The sequence below is a fragment of the Haliotis cracherodii genome, unplaced genomic scaffold (assembly GCF_022045235.1).
Source record: "Haliotis cracherodii isolate W230 unplaced genomic scaffold, xgHalCrac1.p SCAF_10, whole genome shotgun sequence".
Lineage (NCBI taxonomy): Eukaryota > Metazoa > Mollusca > Gastropoda > Lepetellida > Haliotidae > Haliotis > Haliotis cracherodii.
The window spans coordinates 40,459,637-40,480,434 of NW_027266265.1; the positions used below are offsets into that span (position 1 = coordinate 40,459,637).

Genomic DNA, 20,798 nt, shown 5'->3' on the forward strand with positions numbered 1-20,798 from the left:
TATCAATATGAATACAGCAAAGTACTTGTTTTATGCCACACAAATACTCCAACATGTATAATGTGCAATTATGTTAAAACTGCTTTTGTTAAAAAACAACAAATGTGTATTATATCTTATACTGTTTGCACCTTAATTGTATTTCGTCTGTACAAAAAGGCCCGTGGCCTTCAAGTACTGAAGAAAGTGAAGAGCTAAAAGGGGCGTCGACAACTGCGGATTCGTTATGCTTGTGTTTTAGTATTTATACTATGATAGTAGATCGTACAGTTAGGACACACACATTTTAGTGTCGTTGTACGATGTATGATTCTAAACAAGCTTTGTCAAACGTTACCAGACTAATTTTATTAAAATCTCGCCGTGTGAGGAGCAGTCAAAAGTAAAATGAGTTAGAACTATATTCTGAAACAACTTTAGTTTGATAATTTTGATAGGAAAATGACTATCGTTGCTGAAATGTCAGTGTCGGTTTGTGGCAAGCTGTGTCAATAGGCATATGTTAAATATGGATTATTATAAACGGGCCATGGCGTTAAGTGCTGCAATTACATTTCAGTTTGGGATGGTCGATACTGGGATATTGTATAGACAAGCACTGCTGCTATAGATGTTAAATAACCCAATGGCCACGCGTGAACTAGTGTTTTAACTCGTCCACATTTGCGTCCCTTGATCCGCTGGTCGTGGTTCGAATCCAATATCTGCGCCGATCATGCTCCGTCGTAGCCTGCCAATATTCATTTTCAGTAGTAAAGGTCTGTGACGTTTTACGTTGGTCTTTCCTCCAATATTAAACTAACACACCGTGATATACAGTAAACTACGGTTATAACGAACACGCTTATAACGAAGTGACGGATATAACGAACTTACTTTTTTGTCCCTAAAATTTGCTGTAGTTATGATGTAGTTATGCTTATTACGAACTACGGTTATAACGGACTAAAATTAGTGGTCCCTTTGAGTTCGTAATAACTGTAGTTTACTGTAATTGAAATAATTTGGCGTTAACCCCTCCTCCAACAAGTGATACAAACGGCTCTGCCCCAAGACAGCACCGTGAGGACATACACAACTCTCCCCATATACATACAGTGAAGAGGCTTAGCTCCAGCATAGATTTAGGTCGACCTGGGGTGAAATGAGTGGGGCGATATAGGGTTTCCTACACTTGTGTCAGGGTGCTTGCATGCGTTATAGTGGTCTTGTTAGTACTGGTAAACATGTTGGCGTTTATCGGAGCTGATCAGTGGTCCTTTCCCTAAACCACATATTGCACATAATCCCATGGCGGTCTGTAAATAATCAAGTCTGGACCAGACAATCCAGTAATTAACATCATGAGCATCGATCTACGCAATTGGGATACGATGACATGCATCAACCAGGTCAGCGAGCCTGACCACCCGATCCGGTTAATCGCCTCTTACGACAAGCATAGTCGCCTTTTACAGCAAGCATGGGTTGCTTAAGACCTATTCTACCTCGAATCTTCACGGGTCTCTCACTGTAAGGATACGAGCTGGTCATATGTTGTTGATAGTGTCACAAAAATGGCATATAATACACAACTATAGTGCGACGGGTAGCCTTGTGGTTAAAGCGGTCGCTCGTCACGCCGAAGGCCCGGGTTCGATTCCTCGGGTACAATGTGTGAAGCCCATTTCTGGTGTCCCCCGCCGTGATATTGCTGGTATATTGTAAAAGCGGCGTAAAACCATACGTACTCTCACGACTATGTAAGTCTAGCATTCCTTGTACACATACTTACAGAGTTTGAAGCTAATGAATTGTATCTTTTTAGGATATTTTTCGTTGTAACATTACATTTAAAAAAAATGTTATCTTTACTCGATTTCTCCGTGTATTATATATATCTTCTTTTTATTACCACAAATCATTATATAATCGCGCTATCCCACACTGGATAATCGAGGGTGGGAATATTAACCATAACGCTTTCCACATCATGCCATGGACTGTCCCTTTGTTGTGATGGAAACGTATAGTATTCCACGGAGTCGTGTGTCACCAGCAACAAACTCGCGATATGCTGCAGCCCCTGTTATGTATAATATGTCTCACATGTGGCAAGTACAGGGCGGAACTCGAACAGAGTTGTTGTCTGAGGTTAGACCCTCCCACCCCCACTAGCTGGTTGGAATGGACTCAACCATGCACTGAAGCTTGAGAAAAGTAATGTTTTGTGTCGTAATGTCTGCGTAGATATTATACCTTTTGACAGCATATATTTGGGTTTGCGCTTTAGTAGTGTGTATGTGTGTAACGAATAACAAAAGTTGTATGTATATAGTTCCCTAACTCTGTAAAGGACCTTGGGGTCTCTGCACTCTACCACAGCTGGAGCGAAGCGGGGATATTGGGTTCACCGACCTACAACGTGAGCGGCCTTAAACTCTCACAAAGGCCGCATTTGTTTTTCTCCTTCGAATGAGAATTCAACGACCCCCCAAACAAATGACGTTTAATTACAGTTTATTGATTCAGCCAAATTCAAATAGAATTTTGTAATGGGAAAGGAATATGTGAATGAAATTATTTTTATATTGTATTTTCGTGAAATAATAATGTTCATAAAATCGATGCTCAGGTCAGTGTACCAGAAAATATGATTCCATAGGTTAATGTTTCCACGATGTTTAGTGGAAGATATTCTCTAAGTCGAGGGAGACCGTGTGTTGTCACTGTCAGTGCGAGTTCCTGAGTATCACGAGAAGAGGTGAGGTGAGGTTGAGTGAGGTGAAAAGGCTTTGACGCCGTGTTCAAGATTAATACATTTACAGCGACGTTCATGCACGCGTGTCTGTGTATGGCTGCTTGTAATAGTCCTGGACCCATCCAATCAAAGTCCATTTATGAGCGAGAGAAATTGTGTGCTAATCTAGTGATAACACTCTGTTACAGAATGGGGTTGCTGACGTCACTTCCGAAACAAAGCTTTGGTGTGAATGGGTCCTAGGTATATATTGGTTGGTTGGTTGGTTTGTTGTTTTACGCCACACTCGGCAATATTCCAGCTATATGACGGCGGTCTGTAAATAATCGAGTCTGGACCAGACAATCCAGTGATTAATATCATGAGCATCGATCCACGCAATTGGAATCGATGACATGCATCAACCAAGTCAGCGAGCCTGACCACCCGATCCCGTTAGTCGCCTTTTACGACAAGCATAGTCACCTTTTACGGCAAGCATGGGTTGCTGAAGACCTATATTCTAACCCGGAATCTTCACGGGTCTCCTAGGTATATATATCTTAATGAAATGGGTAAAGTGAAATGGGGATTAACGTCGCGTTCAAGACTATAGCACTTAAATAGCGACGTGCATAAACGTGTGTCTGTGTCTGGTTGTTTGTACTAATGTTAGTGCTAGCCCACTGAGATACCATTGCGCAGTTTAACATGGATACCCATTCAGACACAGTATGCCGACAGTCCTTGCTTTATACCATTGATGCTGAGCGTCAGGCAGGGTAAGAACAACTATAGAGTGACGTCATACAAAAACAGTCCATTTATCATTCACGATAGGAATACGGCACCAATCAGATCACGAAGAAGAGTTATTCGACAGCTTCGTTGAAGCGTGTGTGACGTCACTTCTGGGATTCCGGTAATAATGCGCCTCTTGGACCCCATGCTTGTTGTCAGATCCCACTAAATCGGGATTGGGCGGGCACAATGGTTGGGCACAATGGTTGCCCATAGAGTGATTCATACCCCGATGGAGTGGACCATTGGTCGTGGTCTGTCTATGGTCGTTTGAAGGTCGCTGTGTTATAACGATTATATTGGAGGCGGCGCCGTAAAACAGCATTCAGTCACTCGCAACACACACATCATATGCTGTTGGAAGTTGATTTCCTTCTGAGGAACTTGAAAGAACAGTTGACAATCTGACATCAGTTGGCAGGGGAATAATATCCTCTGCCACAAATGGGCCCGCTCATGCTTGCCGTAAAAGGCAACTATGCTTGTCGTAAGAGACGACAAACAGGACCGGGTGGTCAGGCTGACTAACTTGGTTGATGCATATCATCGTATCCCAATTGCGTGGATCGATGCTCATGATGCCAATCACTGGACTGTCTCTTCCAGACTCGATTATTTTCAGACCCCCGTCATATAGCTGGAATATTGTGGAGTGCGGCGTTAACCAACAAATATACAAACAAACAAACATACATACATTTCAACTCCCAAATCGACGCGCATGCGCAAGTCTATTCCGGTAACGACGACTTCCACAAATTGACGGTCAACACGTATATGGTTTGCAAGCCAATATATATTATGTTTGAATGTGGAATATTTGCTAAATGCTTTATTTTCGAATTGTGTGTTAACTATTGGTTCATTATGCTGTATTGGAAATAGATGTATGCGTGTTTATTGTGAGCCGTGCACTATAGGATCGCGTAGGAATACATCATATGGTGGATAGCATGGAATCATAAATAGAAAACTTAAAGTTTTAATTGCTTTCTGATATGTTGTTGAAATAAACACACACACACTATAACACAGCTATTTGTGTTAAATATCAAAACTCCTATCAGACTAAATAATGACGACTCCTTTTGAATGCATGACTGATCCCTTTTGTAGTGTTATTTATTATACGACATTGCAGCGTGTATAATACTGCCGCTCAATGCTAGCGCAACGTCTTGAAGTTGATGTAGCGTTTTTCCCACAGCCACTGGAAGGGGGCGGTCGAGTAGCTTAGTGGTTAAAGCGTTCGCTCGTCAGAAACCTATGATTGTGGGTTCGAATCCCGGATTGTGTTTCTAGGTTTGTCAGTACAATACTCGTGTTGGTGAGTTTCACTAAAGTGGTAAACATCTAAGACCTGCATCACTTCAGGCTTTTCCCCCACATCAAGCTGACATGCCGTGATATAACTGGAATATTGTTCAAAGCGGCGTTAAACCGAACACACTCACTCACTAATATAGTGGCAATGGAACATTCCCTATTGGTCGAGGCTACAGTAAGGATAGGGGCGGTCGGGTAGCCTGGTGGTTAAAGCGTTCGCTCGTCACGCCGAAGATCCGGGTTCGATTCCCGACATGGGTACAATGTGTGAAGCCCATTTCTGGTGTCCCCCGCCGTGATATTGCTGGAATATTGCTAAAAGCGGCGTAAAACCATACTCACTCACTACAGTAAGGATAGATACACTGGGTACGTTGGAATGAGTGAGTGAATGTTGTTAACACCACAGTCAGACATATATAGTCAGTCACTGAGCCATTTTATTTCCCCTTTCGACCATTCCTAACGGTTGTGCTATAGGCCTAAAAGAAGCAACTCTACATTTTCTTCAGGATCTGAATTTTACATCTCACTGGGGCTCCGTTTTAATTAAAATGCTGGCCAATACATTTTCCGAGGCAAAGCGTTAGTCATTCTGTCATACTGCAGTCGGTTCTTCCGACAGACATGGTTTACTGGTTAATACTTTGGTCTTACTGTGCAGCGTTATAGCGGGGATGTATATATATATATATACGCGTAGACTTTCCCCAGTGTCGGAGTGTGATCTGGGCTTCAGTTAAACTTTCTCAACTTCTTAGTGTGGCCCCGACAACAGGTGAACCCTTTCCGCTTCTGCAGCTGTTGCTTCTATCCACCACTACTTGTGGCCACTGAGGCACATCAGCATCCTCGATTATCAAGGGTAATAAATCTCCATTTTATAATGAACCGCCTCCGTGGTCTAGTGGATATGGCGTCTGCTCCAGAGATGACGGTTTGTGGTTTGACCCTTGGCATATCCAAATACGTTAAAAGATGGTGCTAAATCTTTCCCTGCCTGGCGCTCGGCATTAAGGGACTAAAACCTGGTCGGCTCGGAGTCAGTATACTGTGTCAGAGTGGGGTAGCCATGCTAATCTGGCTTGGTCCGGACTAGTAAAAGCACGCACACACGCACACGCGCACACGCACACACACACACACACACACACGCACAAACACACACACACACACACACACACACACACACACACACACACACACTGCAATAAATGTGCAATAATCTCGAACGCTGCGTTAACCCCATTTCACCTAACCATGATAAATACATTCAAACCAAAGTTTTGTTTCGGAAATGACGTCAGCATCTCCATTCCATTATCACCTGGTTAGCACACAGTTTCTCTCTGTCATAATTGTATTATGATTGGACTATCGTGTATTTTGAATTGCTATGGTTGTCAATGGGCCCAGGGTACCTATCCTACAAGAATGGAGATATGATAAACTGGATAACCGAGGATTGCTCATCAGCTATTAATAAGCGGACAAAAAGAAGAGACCGGGCTACCGTCTTCGAGGCAAAGTGAGTGAGTATGGTTTTACGCCGCTTAAAGCAATATTTTAGCAATATCACGTCGGGGGACACCAGAAATGGGCTTCACACATTATAGCCATGTCGGGAATCGAACCCGGGTTTTCTGCGTGACGAGCGAACGCTTTAACCACTAGGTTACCCGACCGCCCCTCGAGGCAAGGTACATGTATGCACTTCAGAGCGTTGATGGGGGCACGGGTGGCCCAGTCGTCTAAGGCGCCGCGATTCGCTGTGCAGAGTTGCGTCCCTTGGGCACGCCAGAAACCTATGATTGTGGGTTCGAATCCCGGTTCGCCCCGATTATGTTTCTAGGTTTGTCAGCACCATACCCGTGCTCGTGGGTTTCACCGGAGTGGTAAACGTCTGAGACCTGCATCACTTCGGGCTTTCCTCCCACATTAAGCTGACACGCCGTGATATAACTGGAATACTGTTACAAGCGGCGTTAAACCAAACTCACTCACTCACTCACTCAGAACGTTGATTGTGAGACCATGGTTTAAATATTACAAAGGGCTCCCGTTAATTCAAACAATAACAAGAGCTGTGGACGTCCATTAGATGCTGTTTGTTGTAACACTGTAATCGATATGGTGGGATAGAAACATACAGTCGCTGGGAAGTGGTGTTCTGCTCTTTGTGTTGATAGAACAAGGTCGATCTCGGTCTAAACTTTGAGATTGAATGTCTAATATATGTTGTCTGACACCATTCAAACATACAAACGAAAACGCCAGCCCAGTTTGATCTGTTACAGCTTAGTGTTCCTTTAAGGCGTGGGCGGTGTTAGAGGTAAGATATATATACATAGTACTGCAACATGGGCGTACAAATATATATGTTCAATCGCTTTGTTTGTTTAACGCCTCACTCTGCAATATTCAAGCTATATGACGGCGGCCGGTAAATAATCGAGTCTGGACCAGACAATCCAGTGATTAATATCACGAGCATCGATCCATGCAATTGGGATCGATGACATCAAAAAACCAAGTCAGCGAGCCTGACCACCCGATCCGGTTAGTCGCCTCTTACGACAAGCATAGTCGCCTTTTATGGCAAGCAGGGGTTGCTGAAGACCTATTCTCCCCCGGATCTTCACGGAGCATGTTGAGGCACCTCCAGCCTGGCCACATCTCAGTGTGATCATGCAGCCGATCCACATACGTCGGCTCATACAAAAGGATGGATGCGAGGTCAAATCGGGTTTAAGTCGCGTCGAAAATTATTGCACTTATATAGCGACGTCCATGCACGTGTGTGTGTGTGTGTGTGTGTGTGTGTGTGTGTGTGTGTGTGTGTGTCTGCTTGTGCTGTCCTGAATGATGCCGTTTTATAGTGTTAGCCGACTGAGATACCATGCCGCAGTTTAACATGACTACCCGACTCAGACACAATATACTGACCCCGAGCCGACCAGTCCTTGTTTTAGCCCCTTAATGTGGAGCGCCAGGCAGGGTAACAACAAGTACCATATTTTAACGTCTTTTGGTATGACGCGTCCTTGGAACGACTATACCAGCCCTTTGCCAGAACGTGTCCTGGTTAAGGCGTAATTATGTTGTGACTTGGGTATATACGGAGGACCGCTTGCAGGTTCATCTCAACCCATCTGGCCTAAAGCTAGTCTCTCTTACAGACCTCTGCGTACATATTTATTAAAACATTCAACCCATCCCACTCAGCTCTAGCAGCCTATACTCGTACTCTGAAATTCTGAATACGCCTTTGTCATACATATAATTTTTATTTCAAGGACCATATAAAAGTCCGTGTTCAGCGACACAAACATAAAATACACGACACATGTAATAAGGTATACAGGGCATTGAAATTTGCACAAATGTGTATGTGGCGATGCACTGTGAGGTGGTGAACTAACAATTGTTACCAAGCGAGTGTGCGAACCTTGTCCTAGTTAAGGCTTAGTTTTGTTGAGACTCGGGTTATACATAGGGGTAAAGTACAAGGCCATCACTCCTACGCCCGTTGGATTTGTTGATTTGTTTGTTGTTTAACGTCGAACTCAGCAATATTACAACTTTATGACGGCGGTCTGTAAATAATCATGTCTGGACCAGACAATCCAACGATTGACATCATGAGCTTCGAACCAAGCAATTCGGATACGATGACATGAATCAACCAAGTCAGCGAGCCTGACCACCCGACCCCTTTAGTCGCCTCTTACGACAAGCATAGTCGCCTTTTACGGCAAGCATGGGTTGCTGAAGACCTATCCTACCCGGATCTTCACAGGTCACGCGTGTTTAATGTTCACAACATCTTGTATTATCCTGTATCAGGTACGTGTGTCACTACATGTTGTGTCAGGTACGTGTGTCACTACATCTTGTATCAGGTACGTGTGTCACTACATCTTGTGTCACTACATCTTGTGTCAGGTACGTGTGTCACTACATCTTGTGTCAGGTGCGTGTGTCACCACATCTTGTATCACTACATCTTGTGTCAGGTACGCGTGTCACTACATCTTGTGTCAGGTACGTGTGTCACTATATCTTGTGTCACTACATCTTGTATCAGGTACGTGTGTCAGTACATCTTGTGTCAGGTATGTGTCACTACATCTTGTATCAGGTACGTGTGTCACTACATCTTGTATCAGGTACGTGTCACTACATCTTGTGTCAAGTACGTGTGTCACTACATCTTGTGTCGGGTACGTGTGTCACCACATCTTGTGTCACTACATCTTGTATCAGGTACGTGTGTCACTACATCTTGTGTCAGGTACGTGTGTCACTACACCACTACATCTTGTGTCACTACATCTTGTATCAGGTACGTGTGTCTCTACATCTTGTATCAGGTACGTGTGTCACTACATCTTGTATCAGGTAAGTGTGTCTCTACATCTTGTATCAGGTACGTGTGTCACTGCATCTTGTGTCAGGTACGTGTGTCACTACATCTTGTATCAGGTACGTGTGTCACTACATCTTGTGTCACTACATCTTGTATCAGGTACGTGTGTCACTACATCTTGTGTCAGGTACTTGTGTCACTACATCTTGTATCAGGTACGTGTAACTACATCTTGTGTCACTACATCTTGTGTCAGGTACGTGTGTCACTACTTCTTGTGTCGGGTACGTGTGTCACTACATCTTGTATCAGGTACGTGTGTCACTACATCTTGTGTCAGGTGCGTGTGTCACTACATCTTGTATCAGGTACGTGTGTCACTACATCTTGTGTCACTACATCTTGTGTCAAGTACGTGTGTCACTACATCTTGTGTCGGGTACGTGTGTCACTACATCTTGTGTCACTACATCTTGTGTCAGGTACGTGTGTCACCACATCTTGTGTTAGGTGCGTTTGTCACTACATCTTGTATCAGGTAAGTGTGTCACTACATCTTGTATCAGGTACGTGTGTCACTACATCTTGTATCAGGTACGTGTGTCACTACATCTTGTGTCACTACATCTTGTGTCAGGTACATGTGTCACCACATCTTGTGTTAGGTGCGTTTGTCACTACATCTTGTATCAGGTAAGTGTGTCACTACATCTTGTATCAGGTAAGTGTGTCACTACATCTTGTATCAGGTAAGTGTGTCACTACATCTTGTATCAGGTACGTGTGTCACTACATCTTGTGTCAGGTACGTGTGTCACTACATCTTGTGTCAGGTACGTGTGTCACTACATCTTGTGTCACTACATCTTATGTCAGGTACGTGTGTCACTACTTGGTTAGGTACGTGTGACATTTTGGGACAGGCAGCATACCACCCATACAGTAGCCAGACTACCTCACCATACCACCCAAATAAGAGCCAGACTACCTCACCATACCACCCAAACAGGAGCCATACTACCTCACCCTACCACCCAAACAGGAGCCAGACTACCTCACCCTACCATCCAAACAAGAGCCAGACTACCTCATATCCCCCAAACAGAAACCAGGCTATCTCACCATACCACCCAAACAGGAGCCAACTACCTCACCATACCACCCAAACAGGAGCCATACTACCTCACCCTACCACCCAAACAAGAGCCAGACTACCTGATCATACCATCCAAACAAGAGCCAGACTACCTCATATCCCCCAAACAGAAACCAGGCTATCTCACCATACCACCCAAACAGAAGCCAGACTACCTCACCATACCACCCAAACAGGAGCCAAACTACCTCACCATACCATCCAAACAAGAGCCTGGCTACCTCAACATACCACCCAAATAAGAGCCAGACTACCTCACCATACCATCCAAACAGGAGCCTGACTACCTCAACATACCATCCAAATAAGAGCCAGACTACCTCACCATACCACCCAAACAGGAGCCATACTACCTCACCATACCACCCAAACAGGAGCCTGACTACCTCACCATACCACCCAAACAGGAGCCTGACTACCTCACCATACCACCCAAACAAGAGCCAGACTACCTCACCATACCACCCAAACAGGAGCCATACTACCTCAACATACCACCCAAACAAGAGCCAAACTACCTCATATCCCCCAAACAGAAACCAGGCTATCTCACCATACCACCCAAACAGAAGCCAAGCTATCTCACCCTACCACCCAAACAGGAGCCAGACTACCTCACCATACCATCCAAATAAGAGCCAAACTACCTCACCATACCACCCAAACAGGAGCCAAACTACCTCACCATACCATCCAAACAGGAGCCTGGCTACCTCAACATACCACCCAAATAAGAGCCAGACTACCTCACCATACCATCCAAACAGGAGCCTGACTACCTCAACATACCATCCAAATAAGAGCCAGACTACCTCACCATACCACCCAAACAGGAGCCATACTACCTCACCATACCACCCAAACAGGAGCCTGACTACCTCACCATACCACCCAAACAGGAGCCTGACTACCTCACCATACCACCCAAACAAGAGCCAGACTACCTCACCATACCACCCAAACAGGAGCCAGACTACCTCACCATACCACCCAAACAGGAGCCAGACTACCTCACCATACCACCCAAACAGGAGCCAAACTACCTCACCATACCATCCAAACAGGAGCCTGGCTACCTCAACATACCACCCAAATAAGAGCCAGACTACCTCACCATACCATCCAAACAGGAGCCTGACTACCTCAACATACCATCCAAATAAGAGCCAGACTACCTCACCATACCACCCAAACAGGAGCCATACTACCTCACCATACCACCCAAACAGGAGCCTGACTACCTCACCATACCACCCAAACAGGAGCCTGACTACCTCACCATACCACCCAAACAAGAGCCAGACTACCTCACCATACCACCCAAACAGGAGCCAGACTACCTCACCATACCACCCAAACAGGAGCCAGACTACCTCACCATACCACCCAAACAGGAGCCAGACTACATCACCATACCACCCAAACAAGAGGCAGACTACCTCACCATACCACCCAAAGAGGAGCCAGACTACCTCATCATCTCTTGGCAGGACTTAACTGGGCCTGCAACTTGACACAAGTCAGCTCCAGACACATCTACAAACAGTTGAATAAAACTGGGTCACAAACTTGACTGGGCACATTAAGGACTCAGAGACTACTCCATACAACAACACAACTTCAAGCACATAAGGCATCCCTAACCAGGCCCGCTTTTCATAAGCAAATTATCGTGACAAATGTTCACTGGTCGGGAACAAGTGAGTCGGAGAATGTTGTTTTACGCCGCAGTCAGCCATCTTCAAGCTATATCATAGGGGCCTGTGAATAATCTGACCCATGCAGACTAGGGGTTGATAGCATGAGCAATAACCCACAGTCCTGATCAATGTATGAGTGAGTGGGGGGCAGTGGGTTAGGCTAGTGGTTAAAGCATTCGCTCCTCATGCCAAAGATCTGGGTTTGATTCCCCACATGGGTACAATGTGTGAAGCCCATTTCTGGTGTCCCCCATCGAGATGTTGCTGGAATATTGTTAAAAGCATCGTAAAATACTACTCACTTACTCACAATGAGTGAGTGAATATTTTAGAATCACAGCGTGTTAATTTCATCTGGAAGGAAAGCCTGAAGTGATCAAGGTCCTAGATGTTTATCACGTTCGTGAAACTATGAACATGGAGTGAGTGAGTATGGTTTTACGCCGCTTTTAGCAATATTCCAGCAATATCACGGCAGGGGACACCAGAAATGGGCTTCACACATTGTACCCATGTCGGGAATCAAACCTGGGTCTTCGGCCTGACGAGTGAACGCTTTAACCACAAGGCTACCCGACCGCCCCCCATGAACATAGACTTGGTCCCGATCAATGACATACAATCAACCGGGTCACACATTCTAACCACTCAGCCCCCTCTTCAGTCCTCCCCCACAGTTAGAAATGATCTTCGGAAAGCCGTGCTTGATGTAAGAGTGAGTGAGTGAGTTTGGTTTTACGCTGATTTTGGCAATATTCCAGCAATACCACAGCGTAGGACATCAGAAATGGGCTTCACACATTGTACCCATGTTGGGAATCGAACCTTGGTCTTTGGTGTGACAAGCTAACACTTTAACCACTAGGCTACCTGACCGCCCTGCTTTACGTAAGAGGCAAGTAACGGGATCGGGTGGTCAGGCTCGCTGAATTGGCAGATGCATGTCATCTTATACCAAAAGCATAGATTGATTCTCATGATGTCAGTCACTGGATTGTCTGGTTCTGACTCGATTTGTTACATCCTGCCGTTATATAGCTGGAATATTGCTGAGTGAGGTGTTAAACAAACAACTAACCAAACAAAACCAAATTCAAAACTAAAAATTTTAAAAAATCTTAAAATATGGTGTACTGGAGACTCCTGTTTCAGAATCTCTCTGCATTAATACATCCCAATCTAACTCAACTGACAGACATGCTGCTAGCACCAGACTGGTAGACAGCCATTTCCATCACAGCTGCAGATCCTAAAGCTACCGCTGTATCAGATGTAGATAATGCTGCTTGTAAGCCAGAAGGTAATCAATTCATCTCATAAATAATTCTGTATTATCAATACCTGTGGCCAGGTGTGGATCTACTCCTGTACAAATATACCATCTACTGCAACATCTCCGCATAGGCAGTCACTGGGCTTCCATGCTATAACAGGCACAAAACAGACCATCCATCTCCTCCCAAGGGGATGATAAATTTAATCGTTCAACATTTGCTAACATTTTGTGTACAGAGTGTATTTGTTTTGGAAATACGTCAGAACAGAAATAAAAAATTAAAAAAAATTCTTATGGTTTTGAATTTCTCAACATGCCAAACAGAATGCAAAATGATTTGTTTTCCTTAGATTTTAAATAATTTTTTTTGCAAAATTTGAGTAGACTTGGTCAGACCTTGCATTTTTCTCTTTTGAAATTGTTTTTTGTGTGTGATGTGGTGAAGAGAATTAGAGCAGTGTCACACCAGCAGCATTCATCCATGCAGTAATCGGACAAAACACTGACAGGTAAACAAAAGCCTTCCCTGGTACAGACAACCAGGCAAGACTACCATCCATATTATTATCCTGTCAGTAGTTAACCTGCCTGCTCATCCACGACACCAGGGTCCTCATGGGACATCCTTGGTTTGGTCCCACCTAGAATCTAACGCTGCAACATTTCTATACAAATATAAACATTGATGGTTTAACATGCTGTCAGATGACTCAATGGCGCCTTACAGTGAGTGATATAGGTTTTATTCCACTTGCATAATCAGCATCAGCACCCAGGGACTACAGCACTAATTCAGCACTTTTTGGTCTTTTTGGTTTTGTGTGCACAATTTTGCAACATCACATTCTTTAGTTATTAAAATCCCATCGTGGGCATTCTGGGTAAGACAAAAGGTCCGCACCCACCTTATATATAATGCTGGTTGTAAGGGGTGACGAAATGGATCGAGGGTCAGGTTTGGTCACCTGGGTGACTGCATATCATTGGGTCCCTAATTCATGGATCGCTGCTCATGATGTCAATCACTAGATTGTGTGACCCAGACTCAAATTTGGGATATGATGATATGCATCAACCAAGTCACAGAGTCTGACCACCCGATCACTTTAGTTGTTTCTTATGTAAAGTATAGGTTGCTTAGGACCAATTCTGACCTTCATGGCGGGAATATGTTGACACAAGATGCATCAACATCAAAGTGTATTTTGGATACACTTGAAGAGAGATTATTGTAAATAACATGATTGGAGACTTCTGGTCTATTATTTCTGTTCCATAATTTATAACAAAACAATGGAGATATATTACCTGGATAACTGAGGATGTAGTTATCTTCATACAACTCCAAGGGCGGTGGGGTAGCCTAGTGGTTAAAGCGTTCGCCTGTCATGCTGAAGACCCGGGTTTGATTCCCCACATGGCCACAATGTGTGAAGCTTTTCTCTGGTATCCCCCACAGTGGAGCATTGCTAAATGCGGCATAAAACCATATTCACTCACTCATACAACTCCAAAACTGACTATCCAATATTAGAAAGAATATTCCAGGAATATCACAGCAAGGGACACCAGAAATGGGCTTCATATATTGTACCCAAGTGGGGAAAAGATCCAGTTCTTTAGTGTGATGAGCGAAAGCATTAACCACTGGGCTACACTATGAACACCTCCAAAATGATCCATGGAACAAACTCAATGATCTGAAGTTATTGATGGCAACACATCCTTTACTGAATTGTGATATATAGCGTATATTGATCATCAGGACACATCAATGATCAAAGAAAGTATTCCTCAGAAAAGTATGGAGACATGTGCTCATATTTTTGACTTCTCTAACCTGTTAAGGTAGGGCACAAAACACCTCTGTTAAGTATCGTACATTGGTTGACTTGAACTTTGCTTGAAGCCACTTTTAGAAATATTCCTGCAATATCAAGGCCAGGGACACCAGAAAGCAGCTTCACATTTTGAACCAATGTTTGGAATCGAACCTGGGTCGTTGGCATGACGAGCAAATGCTTTAACCACAAGGCTACCCAACTGCGCCGCTTGAACTTTGAAGTTTACTGAACCTCACACTACTTGACGACCTCTTGACATCGACCTCCTGCAGTATCACTACATTGACCCCTGGCAGTAAGAGGCCTCACTCTGGAAGTGCTCACTGCACATTCCGTGGCAATATCTACATTGGTAACACAACAAATAGGCCAAAATATTGGCTTTTGTGTTTTGTTGGTGGGTTACAGAGTTAGTATGGTTTTATACCGCTTTTAGCAATATTCTAGCAATATCACGTTGGCCACACCAGAACAAGTCTTCACACATTGTACCCATGTAGGGAAATGAACCTGGCTTTTTGGTGTAATGAGGGAACGCTTTAACCACTAGGCTACTGGTGGGTTCAGGGAAATGGATGCACTAATGTGATTTACTGTGAGCGAAGAGTTAGACGCAGCCGTTGGAACCAACCTTTAATATTCTGTGGGTGGGTGTCTGGGAGTTATGTTTGAGACTGACAGTCACTGCTTGAAAACATGCAATATATATTAAAAACAAAAGAAAAATCTTTTTCAGGAGATCTGGCATGCCCAGCAACAATTTGCTGTTTTTACAAGTTTATTCAAGAAAAATTGTTCCATTCCATCCATTCCAGGTCACAATATAAGTGCAATAATAATTAACGTAACGTTAAACCCCATTTCACCTCACCTACATCGCAACTTGGTGGTATAAAGTCATAGTAGCACCTGAAGTTATCCACTGAACAGGAATGCACATTAACTGAAGGTAATAACTCTACATGCATGTTTTTAATTATTTTCTAAGTTATGGACGCAATAACATTGGTTTGTTTGTTGTTTAATGCCGCACTCAGCAATATTCCAGCTATATGACGGCGGTCTGTAAATATTCATGTCTGGATCAGACAATCCAAAGATTAATATCATGAGCATCGATCCACGCAATTGGGATACGATGACATGCATCAACCAAGTCAGCGAGTCTGACCACCTGATCCCGTTAGTCGCCTTTTACGACAAGCATAGTCGCCTTTTACGGCAAGCATGGGTTGCTGAAGATCTATTCTACCCGCAATAACAAATGGAAATCATTATGTTCTCTAAAGAATAATTCTTTTCCAAAGGAAATAAACACACTTGACCCGTGAAGATCCGGGGTAGAATAGGTCTTCAGCAACCATACTTGCCATAAAAGGCGACTTTGCTTGTCGTAAGAGGTGACTAACGGGATCGGGTGGTCAGACTCGCTGACTTGGAAGTTGCATGTCATCGATCCAAATTGTGTGGATTGATGCTCATGATATTCATCACTGGATTGTCTGGTTCAGATTCGATTATTTACAGACCGCCGCCATATAGATGGAGTATTGCTGAGTGTGGTGTTAAACAACAAACCAACCAACCAACAAACCAACCAACCAAATAAACACACCTAGTTCTTACAGAAACATGGTGACGTGATGAGCATCTCCCCTAGTTCCTCCCTCATGTACAGTGGGTATCTGATGCAGAAACACAACCGAATGCACAGCACCTCGCATCTGTTACTGTGATTAACTGTCAAATACTCTCAACACAGAATAATGTAGCCGAAAAACATGCCTGGAGATACTCTATATACAAAGTGTGTCAAACCTGACTCAAAAGTAGGTCATGGCCGCAGCCATCATACATAAAGGATGCAATATGCTGAGATTGGCGATTACAATTAAAATATTTAAAATTTTGAATTGAAGACCTATTCTACCCTGGATCTTCACGGATCAAGACTATATTATACAGTACTTGTTTCAGTATGGGATAGGGCTGAACTAAGTATAAGTAAAGTTTGTCGAATCCTCTTATTCTCTGCTCTATGTTTGTGCTTTCTTCTGTTTAATGCCACACTGTGCAATATTTCAGCCTTATGATGGCAATCTGTAAATAATCAAGTCTAAACCAGACAAACCAGTGATTGATGTCATGAATAACCATTCATGCTGTCGCAGTACAATGACAAGCACACCAACAATATCATATTGGACCATTGAGTGGCCTGTTATGACAAACACATCTACAATCCTATACTAGACCATTGAGTTGCCTGTTATGACAAGCACCTCCACAATCCCATACTGGACCATTGAGTGGCCTGTTATGACAAGCACATCCACATTCCCATACTGGACCATTGAGTTGCCTGTTATGACAAGCACATCCACAATCCCATATTGGACCATTGAGTGGCCTGTTATGACAAGCACATCCACAATCTCATACTGGACCATTGAGTGGCCTGTTATGACAAACACATCAACATTCCCATACTGGACCATTGAGTGGCCTGTTATGACAAGCACATCCACAATCCCATACTAGACCATTGAGTGGCCTGTTATGACAAGCACATCCACAATCTCATACTGGACCATTGAGTGGCCTGTTATGACACGCACATCCACAATCCCATACTGGACCATTGAGTGGCCTGTTATAACAAGCACATCCACAATCTCATACTGGACCATTGCGTGGCCTGTTATGACAAGCACATCTACAATCCCATACTAGACCATTGAGTGGCCTGTTATGACAAGCACATCTACAATCCCATACTGGACCATTGAGTGGCCTGTTATAACAAGCACATCCACAATCTCATACTGGACCATTGAGTGGCCTGTTATGACAAGCACATCTACAATCCAATACTGGACCATTGAGTGGCCTGTTATGACAAGCCCACCAACAATCCCATACTAGACCATTGAGTGGCCTGTTATGACAAGCACATCCACAATCTCATACTGGACCATTGAGTGGCCTGTTATGACAAGCAGGCCAACAATCCCATACTGGACCATGGCGTGGCCTGTTAGGACAAGCACATACACAATCCCATACTAGACAATTGAGTGGCCTGTTAGGAAAAGTACATACACAATCCCATACTAGACAATTGAGTGGCCTGTTACGACAAGCAGATGTTGCTCGAATGAGTGAGTAAGTTTGGTTTAACACCACTTTTAGCAATATTACAGGACTGGTGCGGATTATATAGTGCTAGCCCACTGACGTACCTTGACGCAGTTTAACATTAATACCCAACACAGACACAGTAAACGGACTCTGTGCCAACCAGTCTTTGTTTTAGCCCCTTAATGCCAAGCATCAGGCAGGGTCTTTTAACGTCCTTTGGTATAACACGCCTGGGGATCAAATCCCGAATCTTTCCGCTTTCAGGGCGAACGCTCTACCACAAGACGTGTAACAGTATAACAGAGGCAGTATGGGAAGGTCAAATGACCACAATAAAGCTATTATTAAACTGAGGAAAAATCCTCCCAAACAACAATCTTAAAAAAGACAAACACAGGGTTTGTTCTAGACCTGCTCAGAACCCGATATTCGGCCCCAAGTCTGCAGCAAGTGTCATTAAAATTTCCCAATTTATGTTTATCTATATAATTAATAACTGTAATAGCCTGTATTTCACTGATAAGAGGACCAATATATAGAAATACAATACAATCTCAAATACGATGTTATCTGTTAATATGATTTGATTTTAAAAACATAAGAACAAAATATTTACCGATATATTCTTTTCCCAGTTTGCCTTCATGGGGCACTTGGGCCTTCGGGTAGCCTAGTGGTTAAAGCGTTTGCTCATCACGCTGAAGACCCAGGTTTGATTCCCGACATGGGTACAATGTGTGAAGCCCATTTCTGGTGTCCCTCGCCGTGATATTGCTGGAATATTGCTAAAATCGGTGTAAAACCATACTCACTCACTCACTCACTCATGGGGCACTTAGGTTAGAATCCTGGATAATACCTTTGAACTTGGCATCAAAAATGAACACTAAGACTCAAATGTTTCATAATTTGTTAAACATTGTTAAATACAGTTAGGGTCAAATGTAAGATTTAAAAAAAAAATTGACCACCTCCATGGTCTAATGGTAGAGCGACCGCCTGGACAGTGGAAGGTGTGGGGTTTGATCCCCGGTTGCGTCAAACCCAAAGAAGAAGGTACTAGTTGTTACCCTGTCTGGCGCTTGGCGTTAAGGGGCAAAAACAAGGACTGGTTGGCTCGGAGTCAGTATACTGTGTCTGAGTGGGGTATTCATGTGAAACTGCGGCATGGTACCTCAGTGTGCTAGCACTATAAATCGGCATTAGTCCGGACTAGTACAAGCAGCCACACACACATGCACGTGCAATAATCTTGGACCATTGAGTTGCCTGTTATGACAAACACATCAACAATCCCATACTGGACCATTGAGTGGCCTGTTATGACAAGCACATCCACAGTCTCATACTGGACCATTGCGTGGCCTGTTATGACACGCACATCCACAATCCCATACTGGACCATTGAGTGGCCTGTTATAACAAGCACATCCACAATCTCATACTGGACCATTGCGTGGCCTGTTATGACAAGCACATCCACAATCCCATACTGGACCAGTGAGTGGCCTGTTATGACAAGCAGGCCAACAATCCCATACTGGACCATTGCATGGCCTGTTATGACAAGCAGGCCAACAATCTCATACTGGACCATTGAGTGGCCTGTTATGACAAGCACATCCACAATCCCATACTGGACCAGTGAGTGGCCTGTTATGACAAGCAGGCCAACAATCCCATACTGGACCATTGCGTGGCCTGTTATGACAAGCACATCCACAATCCCATACTAGACAATTGAGTGGCCTGTTAGGACAAGTACATACACAATCCCATACTAGACAATTGAGTGGCCTGTTACGACAAGCAGATATTGCTCGAATGAGTGAGTAAGTTTGGTTTAACACCACTTTTATCAATATTACAGGACTGGTGCCGATTATATAGTGCTAGCCCACTGAAGTACCTTGACGCAGTTTAACATTAATACCCAACACAGACACAGTATACGGACTCTGTGCCAACCAGTCTTTGTTTTAGCCCCTTAATGCCAAGCATCAGACAGGGTCTTTTAACGTCCTTTGGTATAACACGCCTGGGGATCAAATCCCGAATCTTTCCGCTTTCAGGGCGAACGCTCTACCACAAGACGTGTAACAGTATAACAGAGGCAGTATGGGAAGGTCAAATGACCACAATAAAGCTATTATTAAACTGAGGAAAAATCCTCCCAAACCACAATCTTAAAAAAGGCAAACACAGGGTTTTATCTAGACCTGCTCAGAGCCAGATATTCGGCCCCAAGTCTGCAGCAAGTGTCATTAAAATTTCCCAATTTATGTTTATCTATATAATTGATAACTGTAATAGCCTGTATTTCACTGATAAGAGGACCAATATATAGAAATACAATACAATCTCAAATACGATGTTATCTGTTAATATGATTTGATTTTAAAAACATAAGAACAAAATATCTACCGATATATTCTTTTCCCAGTTTGCCTTCATGGGGCACTTGGG

The 20,798-nt window shown here is 43.7% G+C and overlaps 1 protein-coding gene across 1 annotated transcript; it reads left to right on the plus strand.

Moving 5' to 3' along the window:
- The first annotated feature begins 8,708 nt into the window (after positions 1–8,708).
- LOC139453815 (uncharacterized) lies at positions 8,709–11,885 on the plus strand. The gene is made up of 9 exons (XM_071235273.1): positions 8,709–8,720; positions 9,141–9,191; positions 9,403–9,471; positions 9,853–9,908; positions 9,993–10,048; positions 10,354–10,587; positions 10,681–10,914; positions 11,173–11,442; positions 11,536–11,885. Exons 1-9 carry the CDS (start codon positions 8,709–8,711, stop codon positions 11,883–11,885), a joined length of 1,332 nt encoding a protein of 443 aa, XP_071091374.1.
- The last annotated feature ends 8,913 nt before the right edge of the window (positions 11,886–20,798 follow it).

Bases quoted from the DNA above. Each gene is read 5' to 3' on its own strand.
- LOC139453815 (XM_071235273.1), top strand. The intron at 9,192-9,402 runs GTACGTGTGTCT...ATCTTGTGTCAG, and splicing joins GTCACTACATCTTGTATCAG to GTACTTGTGTCACTACATCT. The intron at 11,443-11,535 runs GCTACCTCAACA...CATCCAAATAAG, and splicing joins ACCATCCAAACAGGAGCCTG to AGCCAGACTACCTCACCATA.